At 46.5% G+C, this 15,453-nt stretch overlaps 2 protein-coding genes and 1 pseudogene across 2 annotated transcripts in view; 1 reads left to right on the plus strand and 2 right to left on the minus strand.

Annotated features, from left to right (window-relative positions):
- Positions 1-15,453, plus strand: part of LOC146821651 (uncharacterized) — a 2,850,214-nt gene that overhangs the window by 328,023 nt on the left and 2,506,738 nt on the right. The window lies entirely within an intron of this gene.
- Positions 12,345-12,996, minus strand: LOC146821652 (histone H1.3-like; annotated as a pseudogene).
- Positions 14,526-15,223, minus strand: LOC146821653 (histone H1.3-like). The gene has a single exon (XM_085609362.1). It carries the CDS (start codon positions 15,221-15,223, stop codon positions 14,573-14,575), a length of 651 nt encoding a protein of 216 aa, XP_085465488.1. The 3' UTR covers positions 14,526-14,572.

A 15,453-nucleotide genomic window follows, 5' to 3' on the forward strand; every position in this document is an offset into this window, starting at 1 on the left:
GAGTTGTATCTTGATGCTTGGCATTTATCTTTTCAGTTCTATCCTTAGTATGGGAAGAGAGGTGGGAGAGAGTGAGGGAAGGGGCGAGAGAAAGATTGTGCTAAAGTACTTCATGGTGTGCACGATTTCTACAACCAACTAGAATCAAAGGAAGAAATTGGAAAACATGTTTATGTATTCAGCAGGAAAGGTGTGCTAAAAATGCCGTGGTTCTTTTCAGTTTTTCATTGATTACCCATTTTTGTGATTAATGTTTGTAACAAAGAACATATTTGAGGTCACTTAGGTGAACATCAGTGCCTTATTTCATAACATTGTGTCCACTTGTTTTTACAAGTACTGTTTGATGCTTAATTTATTTAAAAGAACATTTTCGGTCCTCTCCTGGGATCTGGGAATATCAATACATAGCTTCAACCTTATTTGTCAGTGTTATCTGTAAAAAGGCAGAAACATTCTACAAGCTACTGCGCTTGGATTTGAGAAGCAAAATAACTCTGTCATTTGCAGTACTGAGTTGTATAATTTGAACTTGAGTAGGTTATGCTAACCAAGCAAATTCTAGTTTAAGTAGTCATGCTGTTTATAGAAACAAGCATCAAAGCCGATTCATCATGAAATCATTCCAGTAGAGTGACTATAAAAGGTTGCCTGTGCATCTTGCATTATAGCTGGTTAATAGTCTTTGTTTATTGCCGCTGTCTGCCTGGTAATGAGAATCAGGTTGGCATTTAATGGCTCAGCCACTCATTTATTGTTGATCAGGAAATGTCTAACTTGGACACCATCGTTATTTCTATTTTACCAGTCAATTTTTACAACCGTTTTACTACCATTTTTACAATCAAACAAACAGTTATTTTTGCATTTCAGAGACTGGGATGTGATTTCTTTTTCGAGGTATTGACTGATCTGTGGCTGTCAATAGATACGAGGATTTTTATAACGAGCATGAATCCAGGTTCCTGACTCAAACATTCTGCACTGATTTATTGCCTGCTGGTAGGAACCTGGACCAATCTAATCACATTAATGCCCTTCTCTTGGGTCACATTTCAAAGCAGATTACCCCTTCGTCCATCCTACTCGTCCCGTCCTTACCACACAGGGTGGCCCGGTCCTTGGCGGCGGCACCTCTGCCAAGGCGGAGGAGTGTCGCCCCACTGCTTCCACTGCAAACTGAATACAAAAGATAAAATTGTAACGTTCCGTTATTATCATTTTATTTTTTGTATTTCGCTTGCAGTTGAAGCTGGGCGGGGCTGGGCTCCCCACGTCACAGGGAGAGCAGTGGTGGCAGCACCTTAAGTGTACGTGATGGTTTGGCCGGCCATCATGCGTACTCTGCATGTTCTCCACCCAGGCTGCATTACAACCTGGGTGGAGATAATTCACAGCCTGCCAGAAGCTGTCTGAGCGCCGAACCACGGCACTCAGACCAATTACAACGCTGCTGTAAGGCAGTGTTGTGATTGGTCAAGGGATTCTGGGATGCTGTGTCTTCCTGCTGAGTGCCGAGAGTAGGACAGAGACAGAAGAGGCGGCGGAGGGCCGGCGGCCGTATCAAGGTACGTGTTTTTTTGTTTTAGTATTCACCCTGCCTCACCACCCCAGTTCGGTAGCAGCCGCTACTGCCCGTCCTCCAAGGCTAAAAGGACGAAATCTAGGTTAAATACATCTTTCTACATTTAACACTAAAATCCCCTGGGGCCATACTTTAAATATAGGGGAGGGGACACGTGGCCCCCTATCTTGGTCTTAGGAGGCCCCAGGGACCCCATCCCCCAGGGTCAAATACTTTTACATAAGAGGAGGGAGGCAGGTGGTCCCCCTTCTCTAGCCCAAATGTGCCCCGAGGACCTCATCCCCTGGGACCATATTTAAATTATATATGGGAGGAGGGTGCATGCCCCCCCTCCCTGAGCCTTGAGGCCCTGGTGACCCCATCCCCAGTGCTAAATACCTTACTGTTTAGTGAGGGGGCATGTGTGCCCCCGCCCCCAAGTCAAATGGACACCAGGGACCCATCACTTGGGGCCATATTTGAATTAAAGTGGAAGGAATGCATGGCCCCACTCCCTGAGCCCCTTGTGGCGCTGGTGTCCCCATCCCTCGGGCTGATTAGCATAATTAAGGTGTGGGTGCCCCCCCTCCCCGAGCCATATTAGGCCCAGGGAACCCATCCCCTAGTGCCAAATGCTATACATAAAGGGAGGGGAGCCATGCGAACCCCCTCACATGCCTTATTAGTCTCCAGGGACCCTATCCCTCGGAACCAAATTAATTATTAAGGCCCTCATGACCCCATCCTCCAGGGCCAGAGGTGGGCGTCCTGAGTCTGAACTCTTATTAAGAGGATGGGGGCATGCACCCTGAGCCTTATTACGCCCTGGGGACCCCTTTGCAAGGCCCACAGGAATGAAAAAGGGGAGGGTGCTGAAACTACCCTACAGCCTTAGTAGGCCCAAGGAACCCCATCCCCCGGAACCGAATTACATTATTAAGAGGAGGTGGACATGCAGCACCACTCCACGAGACTTAATTAGCCGACGGGCGCCATCCCCCAGCGTCAAATTCTATTACTAAGGTCATTAATGTATTTAATCAGGGGCTCTTGGGTAGGGAGGCCATACTCACCCCTCCTCTCCAAATATGTGTTTGAAAAACGAATTGTGGGACACTATTTTCTTTTCAAATTTTTGCAGCAATCCTGCAGGAGTCATGGAATTGAGGCAAAAACTGGTGATTTTTTTATTTTTATTTTATTTTGGTGTTGGGGATCTCTCTGGGTTTCCCGCATAGTACCTAGGGAGGAAGGGTATCGTACCCTTTCCCCATATAATATTTTTAATTTCAAACTAAGTCCTCAAGTCCTGAAATGGCTGCCAGGAACATTTTTCTCATATTGCTGGTTGCCAATCAGAGTGCTTGCTCCTGCAGGAGTCCGACTCCCATGGGAGTGAATTGACCCAAAGGGGAAAAAGGCTCCCGCGGGGAAATCAGAACACTCTCTAAATTTGGGTTCAATGGACTCTCACGAGATTCCCTCGAACCGACCCAACCTTCATTTTCAAAATATTACTGAATGGATTTACACAAATCACAAAAAGTACAATCTGTGGATCATGATCTAGCTTCCTGCCAAGTTGGGTGCAATTCCATTCAGCAGTTTTTATGAAAACGCTTCTGACAAAAGATTATGGAAAATGCTTTGGGAAATTTGCTTCTTGGCCCCTGCTTAATGGATCACCCTGAAACTTTCCAGAAAGGAGTGGAGGTGAATTTGCTTTTTATTTTTTTTTTAAAGTGTTGTGAAGATTCTTCAAACGGCGCCAAAGTTGTTAGGAACTGAAAAAAAAGGCCTTGTCTATGGAAAAGCAATCCTAACTGTAAGTACCCAGTGGTGACTGCTACTGGATAAAAAGTATACATGCTTTGAGTTTACCTTAGAGTGCCCTAATGTAGCTATAACTCACTCCTTTGCCATGCACTGCTGATTCCCCACATATTACATCACTCATGACATCTTGTATAACATCATTGATAATATTAGTGCAACATTTGCAGTAAAATTATTGATGAGAAAGAATTGCATGGCAGGGGCATGAGTTATAGTTACTTGCGATAACCATAACTGGGGAATTTCAGTGGTTTTGTACATTCAAAACATTACGTTGTCACTAAAAATCTCACCTAACTAACGTTATTGTAACCTTTGTTTTTTTCAGTGAATGTACACACACACACACACACTGTAGCTATAACTGATGAATTTCTTTAAAAAAAATTCTGTAAAATGTGAATCTAACTATAACACCCCTATAACTCTGGTTATTTGGAGAGGATATATATTATATATATATGTGTGTGTGTGTGTGTGTGTGTGTGCGCGTGTGAATACATATATATATATCTATATGTATTATCTACTGGCGGTCGCCAGTAGATAGTTATAGTTAGGACCCTGTTTCCATAGGAAATCCGCAACATTCTATTTGGAATAACTTTGGCGCCGGTCGACGAATCCTCGCGAAATTTTCAAAACTAATGGGGCACTACGCTCCGCTCCTACCCTGAAAGTCTCGGGGGGATTCGTCAAGCGGGGGCTGAGAAAAAAGGGGGGTCCCAAAACGCGTTTTCCCCATGCATTTTTCCATAGGACCTTTAGACACAGCTACAGCCCGAACGGCTGAACAGAATTACTTGTAATTTGGCAGAGAGGTAGTCCGCAGGTCAAGGAAGTGCCTTTTGTAGGTCTGGTGTAAATCTGTTCAGTAGTTCCTGAGAAAATAGCATTTAAATCAATATATATATCTGTGGCAGCGCTCCGTGCGCTTACCGTTCGCTTACGGTAAGCTTACCGTACGCGTACGGTGCCGTGCGCGAGCGCGATTCTGATTGGTTGTTAGATCAAAGTAAACATTCGAATCGGTCGAAACCAGGAAGTATCGGCCGCCATTTTCTGTCTGTCGCACTGAAAAAAAAAGGTTGATAACATGAAAAGGGGGCAACGAAGAGAGTTGCAGACCCCCTAGCGTTCGTCAGGGGGTTCACGAAGGACCAAAAAGTATGAAAAATAAATTTAAATTTTTTTTAAAAAATCGCGGGGTGCGCGTAAGGTAAGCTTACCGTACGCGTACGGTAAAAAAAAATAAAAAAAAATAAATAAATTAACAATCACATTTAATATATAAATCTAAGGACCCCCAAGGGAGAAAAAAACAATTGATATTTTGAAAAAAATGGCGAGGCGTGCACGGTACGAAATGCGCAATGTGGGTGCTCGGTGCGCGAAGCGCACTGAGCGCACCGTGCGCTCAAAAATTAAAAATAAATACATAACTTAGCATTTAAAAAAACGTACAAATTCACTGAAAAAACCATAGGTTTCACACACGTTATAGTTAGGAATTAGCATTTAAAAAACCTTGCAAATTCACTGAAAAAACCATAGGTTTCACACATGTTATAGTTACCTGTACATTTCACTCGTAAAAAAACAATGAAATTCCACGTTATAGTTAGTGCAGGCAACTATAACTCACGCGACCGCAATCCTCTGTTGATGCTAATACTGTATCTTTAGCTATACATATATTACAAATATTTATTTTTCATAAAGACACATATGTTATCAGTGATGTAATATCTGACATCATCAGCAGAGGATTGCGGTCGCGTGAGTTATAGTTGCCTGCACTAACTATAACGTGGAATTTCATTGGTTTTTTACGAGTGAAATGTACAGGTAACTATAACATGTGTGAAACCTATGGTTTTTTCAGTGAATCTATATATATATATTTATATATACATATATATCGATAGCATTACTTTTCAGTTGATCTATCGTTAGGTGCATATGTCAGTGACAACAATGAAGTTCTGAACTAAAAAAAAAGCCCACAGAAATTCAACAGTTGTTGTTAGCAGCACAAATTATAACTCCTGCCCCAGCAGTGCACTGCTTATGACCTCACATATTACATCACTTATGACATGCACACAGCCCCACTGCTCAACCCTCACAGAGTCCTCGAGGACCTCACCCCAACGAGAGCAATAAAAAATGCTTCATTTCTGAAATATCCCATTTCTTTTTCATCTTTTGAAATCTTAAAGACATGCTTACAGTCGTGGCTGCTCCCGTGTATCAGTAGTGGGGCTGGGAGGGAGTAAGGGAGGAGAAAAAAAAATCATTTACCTGCTGGCCGGCAATGTAGCGTTGTGATTGGTCTGAGCGCCGTGGTTCGGCACTCCGATGGGGAATAGAAGCCTGAGCATGTTCTCCACCCAGGCTGTTATGCAGCCTGGGTGTAGAACATGCAAAGTGCACATGAATGTTTGGGAGGCCCCAGAGGGCCGGCCAAAAGTTAATGTGCACTTAGGAGGGTGTCACCACTCCTCGCCCCTCCGCAACCTAGCCCAGCCCCACAAAACTGCCCTAGCACAGAAAAATAAAATGATAGTAATGTTAGTATCATTTTATATTTCATTTTTTGCCGTGCGGAGGAGCCGCCCCTGCAGGCTTATAAGATTCCAGCCATGGATTTATGTTGTATTATGTCTTCTTCAAAAAGTCTATGTTGAAATCAGTAATGCCATCAATGATGTTATTTACCATGTAATGAATGATAATATGTGAGATTATAAGTAGTGTAGGATGGAGTTAGAAGTTATATGTAATTCTGTACACTATCCTGTATTTTACTGTTTTTTTTTAACATTAGCTCATGTCTTATACCAGCGCCTAATTATAACTTAACTTTAACTGTTTTTCAGAAAATAAATATATATTTTACACGCACTCACACACACATACATTCACTCAAAATACAAAGGTAAATGTGAAGTTATAGTTATGTGAAAAAACTATAACTCAAGCCCCGCTGCGCACAGTGTTGTCATCAATTATGTCACTTCAGATGTCATCAATGATGTTATCAATGATGTCTCAGAACTTTACATGAGTGATGCTATATGTGAGGTCATAAGCAGGGCATAGCGAGGTTACGAGTTGTAGTTTGTTCAGTGAATTTTTTAGTTAACGTGTTACGTTTTAAAATAAATTTTCACCTAATTATGGAGTCACTTTAACTTTTTTGTTTTTTAGTCATTTTCTAAGGTCTTTTTGCAATGTAAAGTAATTTATTATAACTATACCTAACTATAACATCACCTGCATGCAGGCAGGCATAAGGATAGTGCCTGTGCCCAACCCCCTGCGGGTCTACAATCCCCCCTTATGCGCTCGACCTTCAGCAAGCTATCACCGAATCCCCCCCCATGGGGGGCCAAACCCCCACCACAAATGGTCCTTTTTTTTCTTTAAATATTTTCTCGAACCCACAGGACTCTGGCGAGAATCTCGGGAGCCAGCACATCCACCTGCGCTCCAGTGAGACTCTCAGGAGCACAGGCGGCTGCGCTGGCTCCTGAGAGACTCTAGTGGGACCGCAGCACCCTAAAATAGCAGGTTTCTCAAATTTGACCCTAGGTGCGTTATCTCATGGATTTTCTCCTGCCAGGGCTAAGTGGTCAGGGTACCTCTATCCTGCCCTCTTATACCTTAACTTTTTTTTGTAATTTTCAGGACATAGGAACCTAACCTGTGAGTCCTGTAATGGCGCACAGAAGCCTCTACGTCTCGCAAGAGTGAGATTGCAAATGGAAGAAAGGCCCTCGCAGTCAATCAGATTGATACATTATTTGAATTTGCACACCATCAGGAATCTCACGAGACTCTGGTATGCCAATCATCCAGATATATTTCAATTTTGAACTTTAATTTCTCAAAAACTAGTGAATGTATCACACCAAAACACAAAACGAGCGCTTGCTGGTTAAAGATCTAGCTTTTTGCCAAAAGTTGGTGTAATTCCATTCTGCCATTTTGACTGCCGCACTGTTTAAAATTCACTGTGGAAATTGGATAGGGAAATTATATTTTGGGACCCTCCCTTTTTCTTGGCCCCTGTTTGATGGATCACCTCAAAACTTTCCAGGAAGAAGCTGAGGCGAATTAGACTTTTTTTGGCCATACGGTGCTGACGTTTTTAGTAAAACAAGCTGCTGGCTTTCAGTCAAATCATTTGGCCACAGCCGGATATCTATTCATTTTGAATCTTCATTTCTTAAAAAAGTACTGAACGGATTTACACCAAATCATGAAAAACACACTTTAGTAAAGATCTAGGTTTCTGCCAATTTTGATGTAATTCTGTTCATCAGTTTTTTCTGTATCGCGGTTCAATTTTCCTACGGAAACAACTTCCAAGGGGAAATAACATTTTTGGAATCCCCCCCTTTTTTCTGGAGTCCACTTGATGGATCAGCCCGAAACTTTCCAGGAAGAAGCTGAGGTGGATGAGACTTTTTTTTCTAAACTTTTTGTGAAGACTCTTCAAATGGCACTAAAGTAATAAGCAAACCAAAAAAATAATTTCCTATGGAAACATGGTCCTAACTATAAATACCCAGTGTTGACTGCCACTGGATAATACAATTACATATGAATGTATGCTTACAAACTTACCTCTGAAGTGATACACCTGACGTAATGAGCACAATGTCATGGGTGCCAGTGAAAAACCTAGCCAGGTAATGCTATTTTTAGGGTGGATGGGGTGATATCCTTTTATTCTGTTTACCATACACACAGCCTTGGTCCAGCTCCAAAAAGCCAAGACCAGTCTTTGGTTGCTTCCGTTCCAGTTTAGAGAGGAACTGGCATGACCTTTCAGACTGACCTGTTCCTATTGGAGCAGGACCAAGGCTGATTTGCATGTGGCTGATCTAACCAGAAGTGGCATGGTGGGGAAAGAACAATAGTTTGGAATGCTAGCGCTTGCCAATGGTTAGCCTACTTGCAAGCATTCCTTCAATCACCTTTAGTGTTTTTGCTGTAACCAGTCCACTACATCTTTACTTTTTTCTGCGAATTTCTGTTCGTGTTTTATAATATTCTACATCTAACTTCTATGAAAAGATTCTCTGCCTGATGTGCTTGAACTTTGGCCCTGTGCATGGGGGCTGACAGTCGGGTTTGAAACTTTGACTAGGCCCTTATGCTCTATGGCCTCTGTACATTCAAATTCTGCTGTACAGGGCATTAGGTTGTATTCAGCAGTGGGTTTGCAGTGGGGTCTAAAACTACAGGGAGCCAAACTCTTTATGGAATAATTTAGTTGTTTCCTTTAAACTTTTTGGGGCATTTTTTGTATTTTTTTCTTTTTCTTTTGAAAACCTGAGCTGATAAACAGCCACATAACGTTTGATGTAGCCAAAGTTAGGCATAGAATTTTACATATTGTTCTTCCATTTCCTGTTTTCTCTTGCCACGGTTTTGTTCACCAAACCAAATATTGTCTATTTATTACATATCAGAGCAGTACAGAGGAAATGTTTATTTTCTTGATGCATCTCATGAAGCACCAGCGTATGGGCAGTCTTTAAAACTGTTTCTCCCCCACCTCCATTGTGGTACTGCCCCTACTCTTCTCTTTTTATTTTCGAGTACACGTCTTGCAAACCCGTGTTCATGCCTCGCTTTCAGATGCCTTAGCGGTGCTGTTCTGTCAAACAAAGTTAGCCTGGACTCATTTGAAGTTCTCAGAGTTTGCAAATCAGTTCATTTGTGAATACTTTTCTCCACCAGGTGGGGGTGTGGAATACTCCCACACAAATATGCTTTTTCCTCTTGATGGTCCTCACTGCAGATGACAACATGTTCCACTGGTCCACTGCACCGTGAGAAGGCCAAGCCCTCCTCCATTTCAATTGCCTCAGAGGGTTTAGGCTCCTAATTCTGTTACTAAGGTCCCCTCCACTATAGTATGCCACTGAGCACTCAGACAGAATGAGAAATCATGGACAGAGGCAGTATCGTATTCTGTCTAAATAGGAACTACTTTTTTGGATGGAAGGAGACTCCACTTTCAGCTTATAGAGCCCCTCTTTCATTTATGTTTTGGAGGTCCACAGATCCGAATTTGTGTCAGATTTTGAAGTTAACGGCTAAGAATCCTATAGTATATAAAATCAGAAATGCCATGCTTTTGATCCACCATTTATTCCCTTCCTTCACAGACGGATCTGCAAAAAACTCGATAAGCCAAACCCACACAGAATTAAATATTTTTGGAAGGGGGGGGGGGGGGGGATTATGTGCAGATGCCTCAGACAACCCCAAAGTTATTAAGAAACCAAACGCCTTTTCAACAACAAATTTGTTCTCGCTGTCTCTGATATATATAAAATCAAGATAGGTTTTAAAATAATCGACCAAATGTATTGTGGGTTTTTCAAAATCATTGTTTGCATTATTAACAACAGTTTGCTTCTGTTTTTATTCCTTAAACAATTGTCCTTATTCTTCATTAGGTATTTCACAATAAAAGATTGCATTTCGCCATTGTTTTGTAGTCTTTTATTTGTGAAACAGACACGTGTCCAGGATCTTGGTTCTATACACGCTTGAGACTCTTAGGAAATTGAGTTTCCATTTCTTTACAAGTCCACAATGTGCCCGGAATATTTTCCGGTGTTTAGGCTGTGAATACATATGTCTATTGGGCTTGAGATGGATTACGATTTCTTTCGGATTCTAAAAAGAGGATTTGTCTTTTGTGCGGCATAACAAATAACTGCTTGTCATTATTGTTCCGGGGAAGGCATCTGGATTTGTTGCCGCTGAGACAACTGTGTTCTTTTGTACTTGTATAAATAACGTTGGCTCATAATTTTGCGTCACCCAATTTTTCAGACATCGATATTATTATGTAACAGCGCAGGAAAAATGCAGCATTGATACCACTGCAGATATCAAAATACATACTGTGCGAAATATAAGTTCCAGTTCACAATAGCATACACTTTCCCTAACGTAAAATAGAAATATGTTTTATATGCCTGTGTTTGCATGGGCGTGTTAGTGGCTTTTAGCACAAGCTCGGCCTTGGATACCCCTGTCACTTTTCTTGCTACCCCATGGATGTCATTTAGGGGTCGCCAGGGGATGGCAGCTGCGACCCCTGACTTGACCATTGCGACCCCTGGCATTGCATTTGCAACCCCTGGCAATATCAGCACCAGGGAGAAATGGGCAACTCAGCCTTATGGACGTCGGTTAGGGTTAAATTGCCTTGATTTCTGTAAAAAAAAATATTTATTACACTGATAGTGTATAATATTAAATTATTCACTATTGGTGTAATACAAATGGAGTATAATTAGCTAGAATAGGATCTTCCCTGGCAACTGAAGTAAGTAAAAAAATGCTTTGAAATGTATGTTGTGTGCATGCTTGCAGGTAAGGATGTGTTTGTATGAGAGAGCGTGTGTATGTGTCCATGTGTGTGCGAATGAAAGTGAAGGTCAAAAGGCATGTGATGTGACTTCTGCTGCTTCTGGCATTTTGGTGAATTGACGTCCCTGGCTACCCTTGGGCCCACGGTCATGAAGGTGAAAGCAAATGGGACTGGAAGAACCCTGTATACATTATGCATTTTCCACCCTTTGCTTTTCCAAGCGCCCCTCAACAAGTGATGAAGACTGTGATGTCATCTGGGGTCAAAGATGAGCTAAGCTACTCTTTGCATCTTTGATGAACTTGTGCACATGAATGTTTGAGCACTATGGGGCATATTATCAAGAAACGGCGTTAAAATTATTGCCGCTTTAGCGGCAGAAAACTGCAGCTAAAGCGGCGATAATGGGCTTGATAATACGCCGCAGAGAATTCCCATAGAAGCCCATGTTCTGGTGTCAACATGGGCTTCTATGTGAATTCTCTGCAGCATATTATCAAGCCCATTATCGCTGCTTTAGTGGCAGTTTTCTGGAAGCGCAGGTCGGTCTTGAAGTCCTGGGCGATCTCCCTCACCAAGTGCTGGAAGGGCAGCTTGCGGATGAGGAGCTCGGTGGACTTCTGGTAGCGGCGAATCTCGCGGAGAGCCGCGGTGCCGGGTCGGTAGCGGTGAGGCTTCTTGACGCCGCCGGTGGCAGGCGCGCTCTTGCGGGCAGCCTTGGTGGCCAGCTGCTTGCCAGGCGCTTTGCCGCCAGTGGACTTGCGGGCTGTCTGCTTGGTGCGGGCCATGGCGGGAGCGGTCTCTCTCAGCGACGAGCGAGGAAGAATGGAGTTCAAGCAGGCAAGAGCCCTATTTATGCACTCGAAGACGGAGGGCTGCTCTGGTTGGCTGAAGCGACCGCCCCACGTTTGAAAATAGCCCGTGGTGTGCAATGATTGGCTAATGAACCGGAGGCTGCAGCCTGTCTCTCCAATGAGCTGTGGAGAAAAAGACACCCTCCGATTGGATGATGTACGTTGGAGCCGTAGCCCGCGCTTCGGTCAGCCTTTGTCTCTGTGTCCATCCATAGTCACACGAACCACTCGCCCCCGGTCAACTGGGCGAGGAGCCCAGGATGTTATAAGTGTACTGCCCTTGGTCACCCTGGAACACGCCGCCGTTAACTGCGCTCGATTTCACGTTCACAATCGTCTGCTTTATACAGACTCCATTTCGAGTCTGCCCGGATACAGTGAAATCACCAAGGCACACGTTATTTCACATTTATTATAAACGGAGGTCTAATAACTCCCAGACCCCCTTCTTTCTTTGGTACAAAGATTTCAATCCACGCAGCACCAAAAGAGCCGTTTATATGACCAAGATCACACACGGCACTCGCGTGCGGAAAGGTGCGCTATGGATTTACTGTGCCGTTTATTATTATAGAGAAGTGTGCATGCGGGGTGCAAGGGTGGGGACGAACAAGCTCTCTTCTAGACCGGGTGGATGGCTCTTAAAAGAGCCGTTGTGTTTGCAGTGTCTCGGTGCAAGCCCTTACTTCTTCATGGCCGCTGCCTTCTTGGGCTTGGCTGCTTTGGGCTTGGCTGCCTTGGGTTTGACTACCTTGGCAGGGCTTTTCTTGGCCACTTTGGGCTTCGCCGCCTTGTCTTTCGCTGGGCTCTTGGCAGCCTTCTTGGCGGGGGCAGCCTTGGGCTTCTTGGGGGCTCTTTGCTGCCGCTGGCTTCTTGACCTTCTTCGGGCTCTTCTTGACCCCCGCGGCAGCCTTTTTGGGCTTCTTGGCGGCAGGGGCAGCTTTCTTGGCCGCTGATTTCTTGGTCTTGGCGGCCGCCTTCTTGGCCGCCTTCTTGCCCTCCAGCTGCTTCTTGTTCACCTTGAAGGATCCGGAGGCCCCGGTGCCCTTCAGCTGGGCCAGGGCGCCTTTGCTGACCAGGCTCTTGAGGGAGGCCTTAACCCGGCTCTTGTTCTTGTCCGCATCGTAGCCGATGGCGATCAGCCCCTTCTTCATGGCTGCCAGGGAGACTCCCTTCCTCTCGGCAGAGGCGGTCACCACCTTCAAGATCAGATCGGACACGCTGGGGCCGGAAGGCTTCTTGGCCTTGGAGGCCCCCGCTGTCTTCTTCTGCTGCTTCTTCTTGGGGGCGACCTCAGCGGGAGGAGCCGCGGCGGCTGGAGCGGTTTCGGACATTGTAATACAAGTCTCGGCGCGGGCGCTGTCACGGAACAGAAATGTCCCTCTCGGCCCGAGCCCCGTGAATATATACAGGGAGGAGCCAGCCTCTGATTGGTCCCGAGCAGACAGGGCTGTGCGAGGCACACTCGGCTCTCTGCTCCGAGCTGACTTTTGTGTTTCCTACCTTCCGATTATCCACGTTTTAAAACATAATCCGTTAAACACGCGCTTCCACGCATACATGACCAGGAGCCTAGCTTCGGCCCTCTCCCGGGCCTGCCCCCGTTTCGGATGCACCCCTCACCCCTGGCTTGTGATCCGCGGGGAGACTCGGCGCTCCCCCGATGGCGGACGCCTCCATGCCTGAAATCCCGGGCTCCGGGCCCCTTTTCCCCGGTCCACTCTCGCCTCCTGCGGCCGGGAGCGGCGGACCGCAGGAGGGAGGGGACTAACCTATACCGGCAGCTGGATGTCCTTGGGCATGATGGTCACCCTCTTGGCGTGGATGGCGCACAGGTTGGTGTCCTCGAAGAGCCCGACCAGGTACGCCTCGCTGGCCTCTTGCAGGGCCATGACGGCGGAGCTCTGGAAGCGCAGGTCGGTCTTGAAGTCCTGGGCGATCTCCCTCACCAAGTGCTGGAAGGGCAGCTTGCAGATGAGGAGCTCGGTGGACTTCTGGTAGCGGCGAATCTCGCGGAGAGCCGCGGTGCCGGGTCGGTAGCGGTGAGGCTTCTTGACGCCGCCGGTGGCAGGTGCGCTCTTGCGGGCAGCCTTGGTGGCCAGCTGCTTGCCAGGCGCTTTGCCGCCAGTGGACTTGCGGGCTGTCTGCTTGGTGCGGGCCATGGCGGGAGCGGTCTCTCTCAGCGACGAGCGAGGAAGAATGGAGTTCAAGCAGGCAAGAGCCCTATTTATGCACTCGAAGACGGAGGGCTGCTCTGGTTGGCTGAAGCGACCGCCCCACGTTTGAAAATAGCCCGTGGTGTGCAATGATTGGCTAATGAACCGGAGGCTGCAGCCTGTCTCTCCAATGAGCTGTGGAGAAAAAGACACCCTCCGATTGGATGATGTACGTTGGAGCCGTAGCCCGCGCTTCGGTCAGCCTTTGTCTCCGTGTCCATCCATAGTCACACGAACCACTCGCCCCCGGTCAACTGGGCGAGGAGCCCAGGATGTTATAAGTGTACTGCCCTTGGTCACCCTGGAACACGCCGCCGTTAACTGCGCTCGATTTCACGTTCACAATCGTCTGCTTTATACAGACACCATTTCGAGTCTGCCCGGATACAGTGAAAGCACCAAGGCACACGTTATTTCACATTTATTATAAACAGAGGTCTAATAACTCCCAGACCCCCTTCTTTCTTTGGTACAAAGATTTCAATCCACGCAGCACCAAAAGAGCCGTTTATATGACCAAGATCACACACGGCACTCGCGTGCGGAAAGGTGCGCTATGGATTTACTGTGCCGTTTATTATTATAGAGAAGTGTGCATGCGGGGTGCAAGGGTGGGGACGAACAAGCTCTCTTCTAGACCAGGTGGATGGCTCTTAAAAGAGCCGTTGTGTTTGCAGTGTCTCGGTGCAAGCCCTTACTTCTTCTTGGGCGCTGCCTTCTTGGGCTTGGCTGCTTTGGGCTTGGCTGCCTTGGGTTTGACTACCTTGGCAGGGCTTTTCTTGGCCACTTTGGGCTTCGCCGCCTTGGCTTTCGCTGGGCTCTTGGCAGCCTTCTTGGCGGGGGCAGCCTTGGGCTTCTTGGGGCTCTTTGCTGCCGCTGGCTTCTTGACCTTCTTCGGGCTCTTCTTGACCCCCGCGGGAGCCTTTTTGGGCTTCTTGGCGGCAGGGGCAGCTTTCTTGGCCGCTGGTTTCTTGGTCTTGGCGGCCGCCTTCTTGGCTGCCTTCTTGCCCTCCAGCTGCTTCTTGTTCACCTTGAAGGATCCGGAGGCCCCGGTGCCCTTCAGCTGGGCCAGGGAGCCTTTGCTGACCAGGCTCTTGAGGGAGGCCTTAACCCGGCTCTTGTTCTTGTCCGCATCGTAGCCGATGGCGATCAGCCCCTTCTTCATGGCTGCCAGGGAGACTCCCTTCCTCTCGGCAGAGGCGGTCACCACCTTCAAGATCAGATCGGACACGCTGGGGCCGGAAGGCTTCTTGGCCTTGGAGGCCCCCGCTGTCTTCTTCTGCTGCTTCTTCTTGGGGGTGACCTCAGCGGGAGGAGCCGCGGCGGCTGGAGCGGTTTCGGACATTGTAATACAAGTCTCGGCGCGGGCGCTGTCACGGAACAGAAATGTCCCTCTCGGCCCGAGCCCCGTGAATATATACAGGGAGGAGCCAGCCTCTGATTGGTCCCGAGCAGACAGGGCTGTGCGAGGCACACTCGGCTCTCTGCTCCGAGCTGACTTTTGTGTTTCCTACCTTCCGATTATCCACGTTTTAAAACATAATCAGTTAAACACGCGCTTCCACGCATACATGA

The sequence above is a fragment of the Triturus cristatus genome, chromosome 6 (genome assembly GCF_964204655.1).
Source record: "Triturus cristatus chromosome 6, aTriCri1.1, whole genome shotgun sequence".
NCBI lineage: Eukaryota > Metazoa > Chordata > Amphibia > Caudata > Salamandridae > Triturus > Triturus cristatus.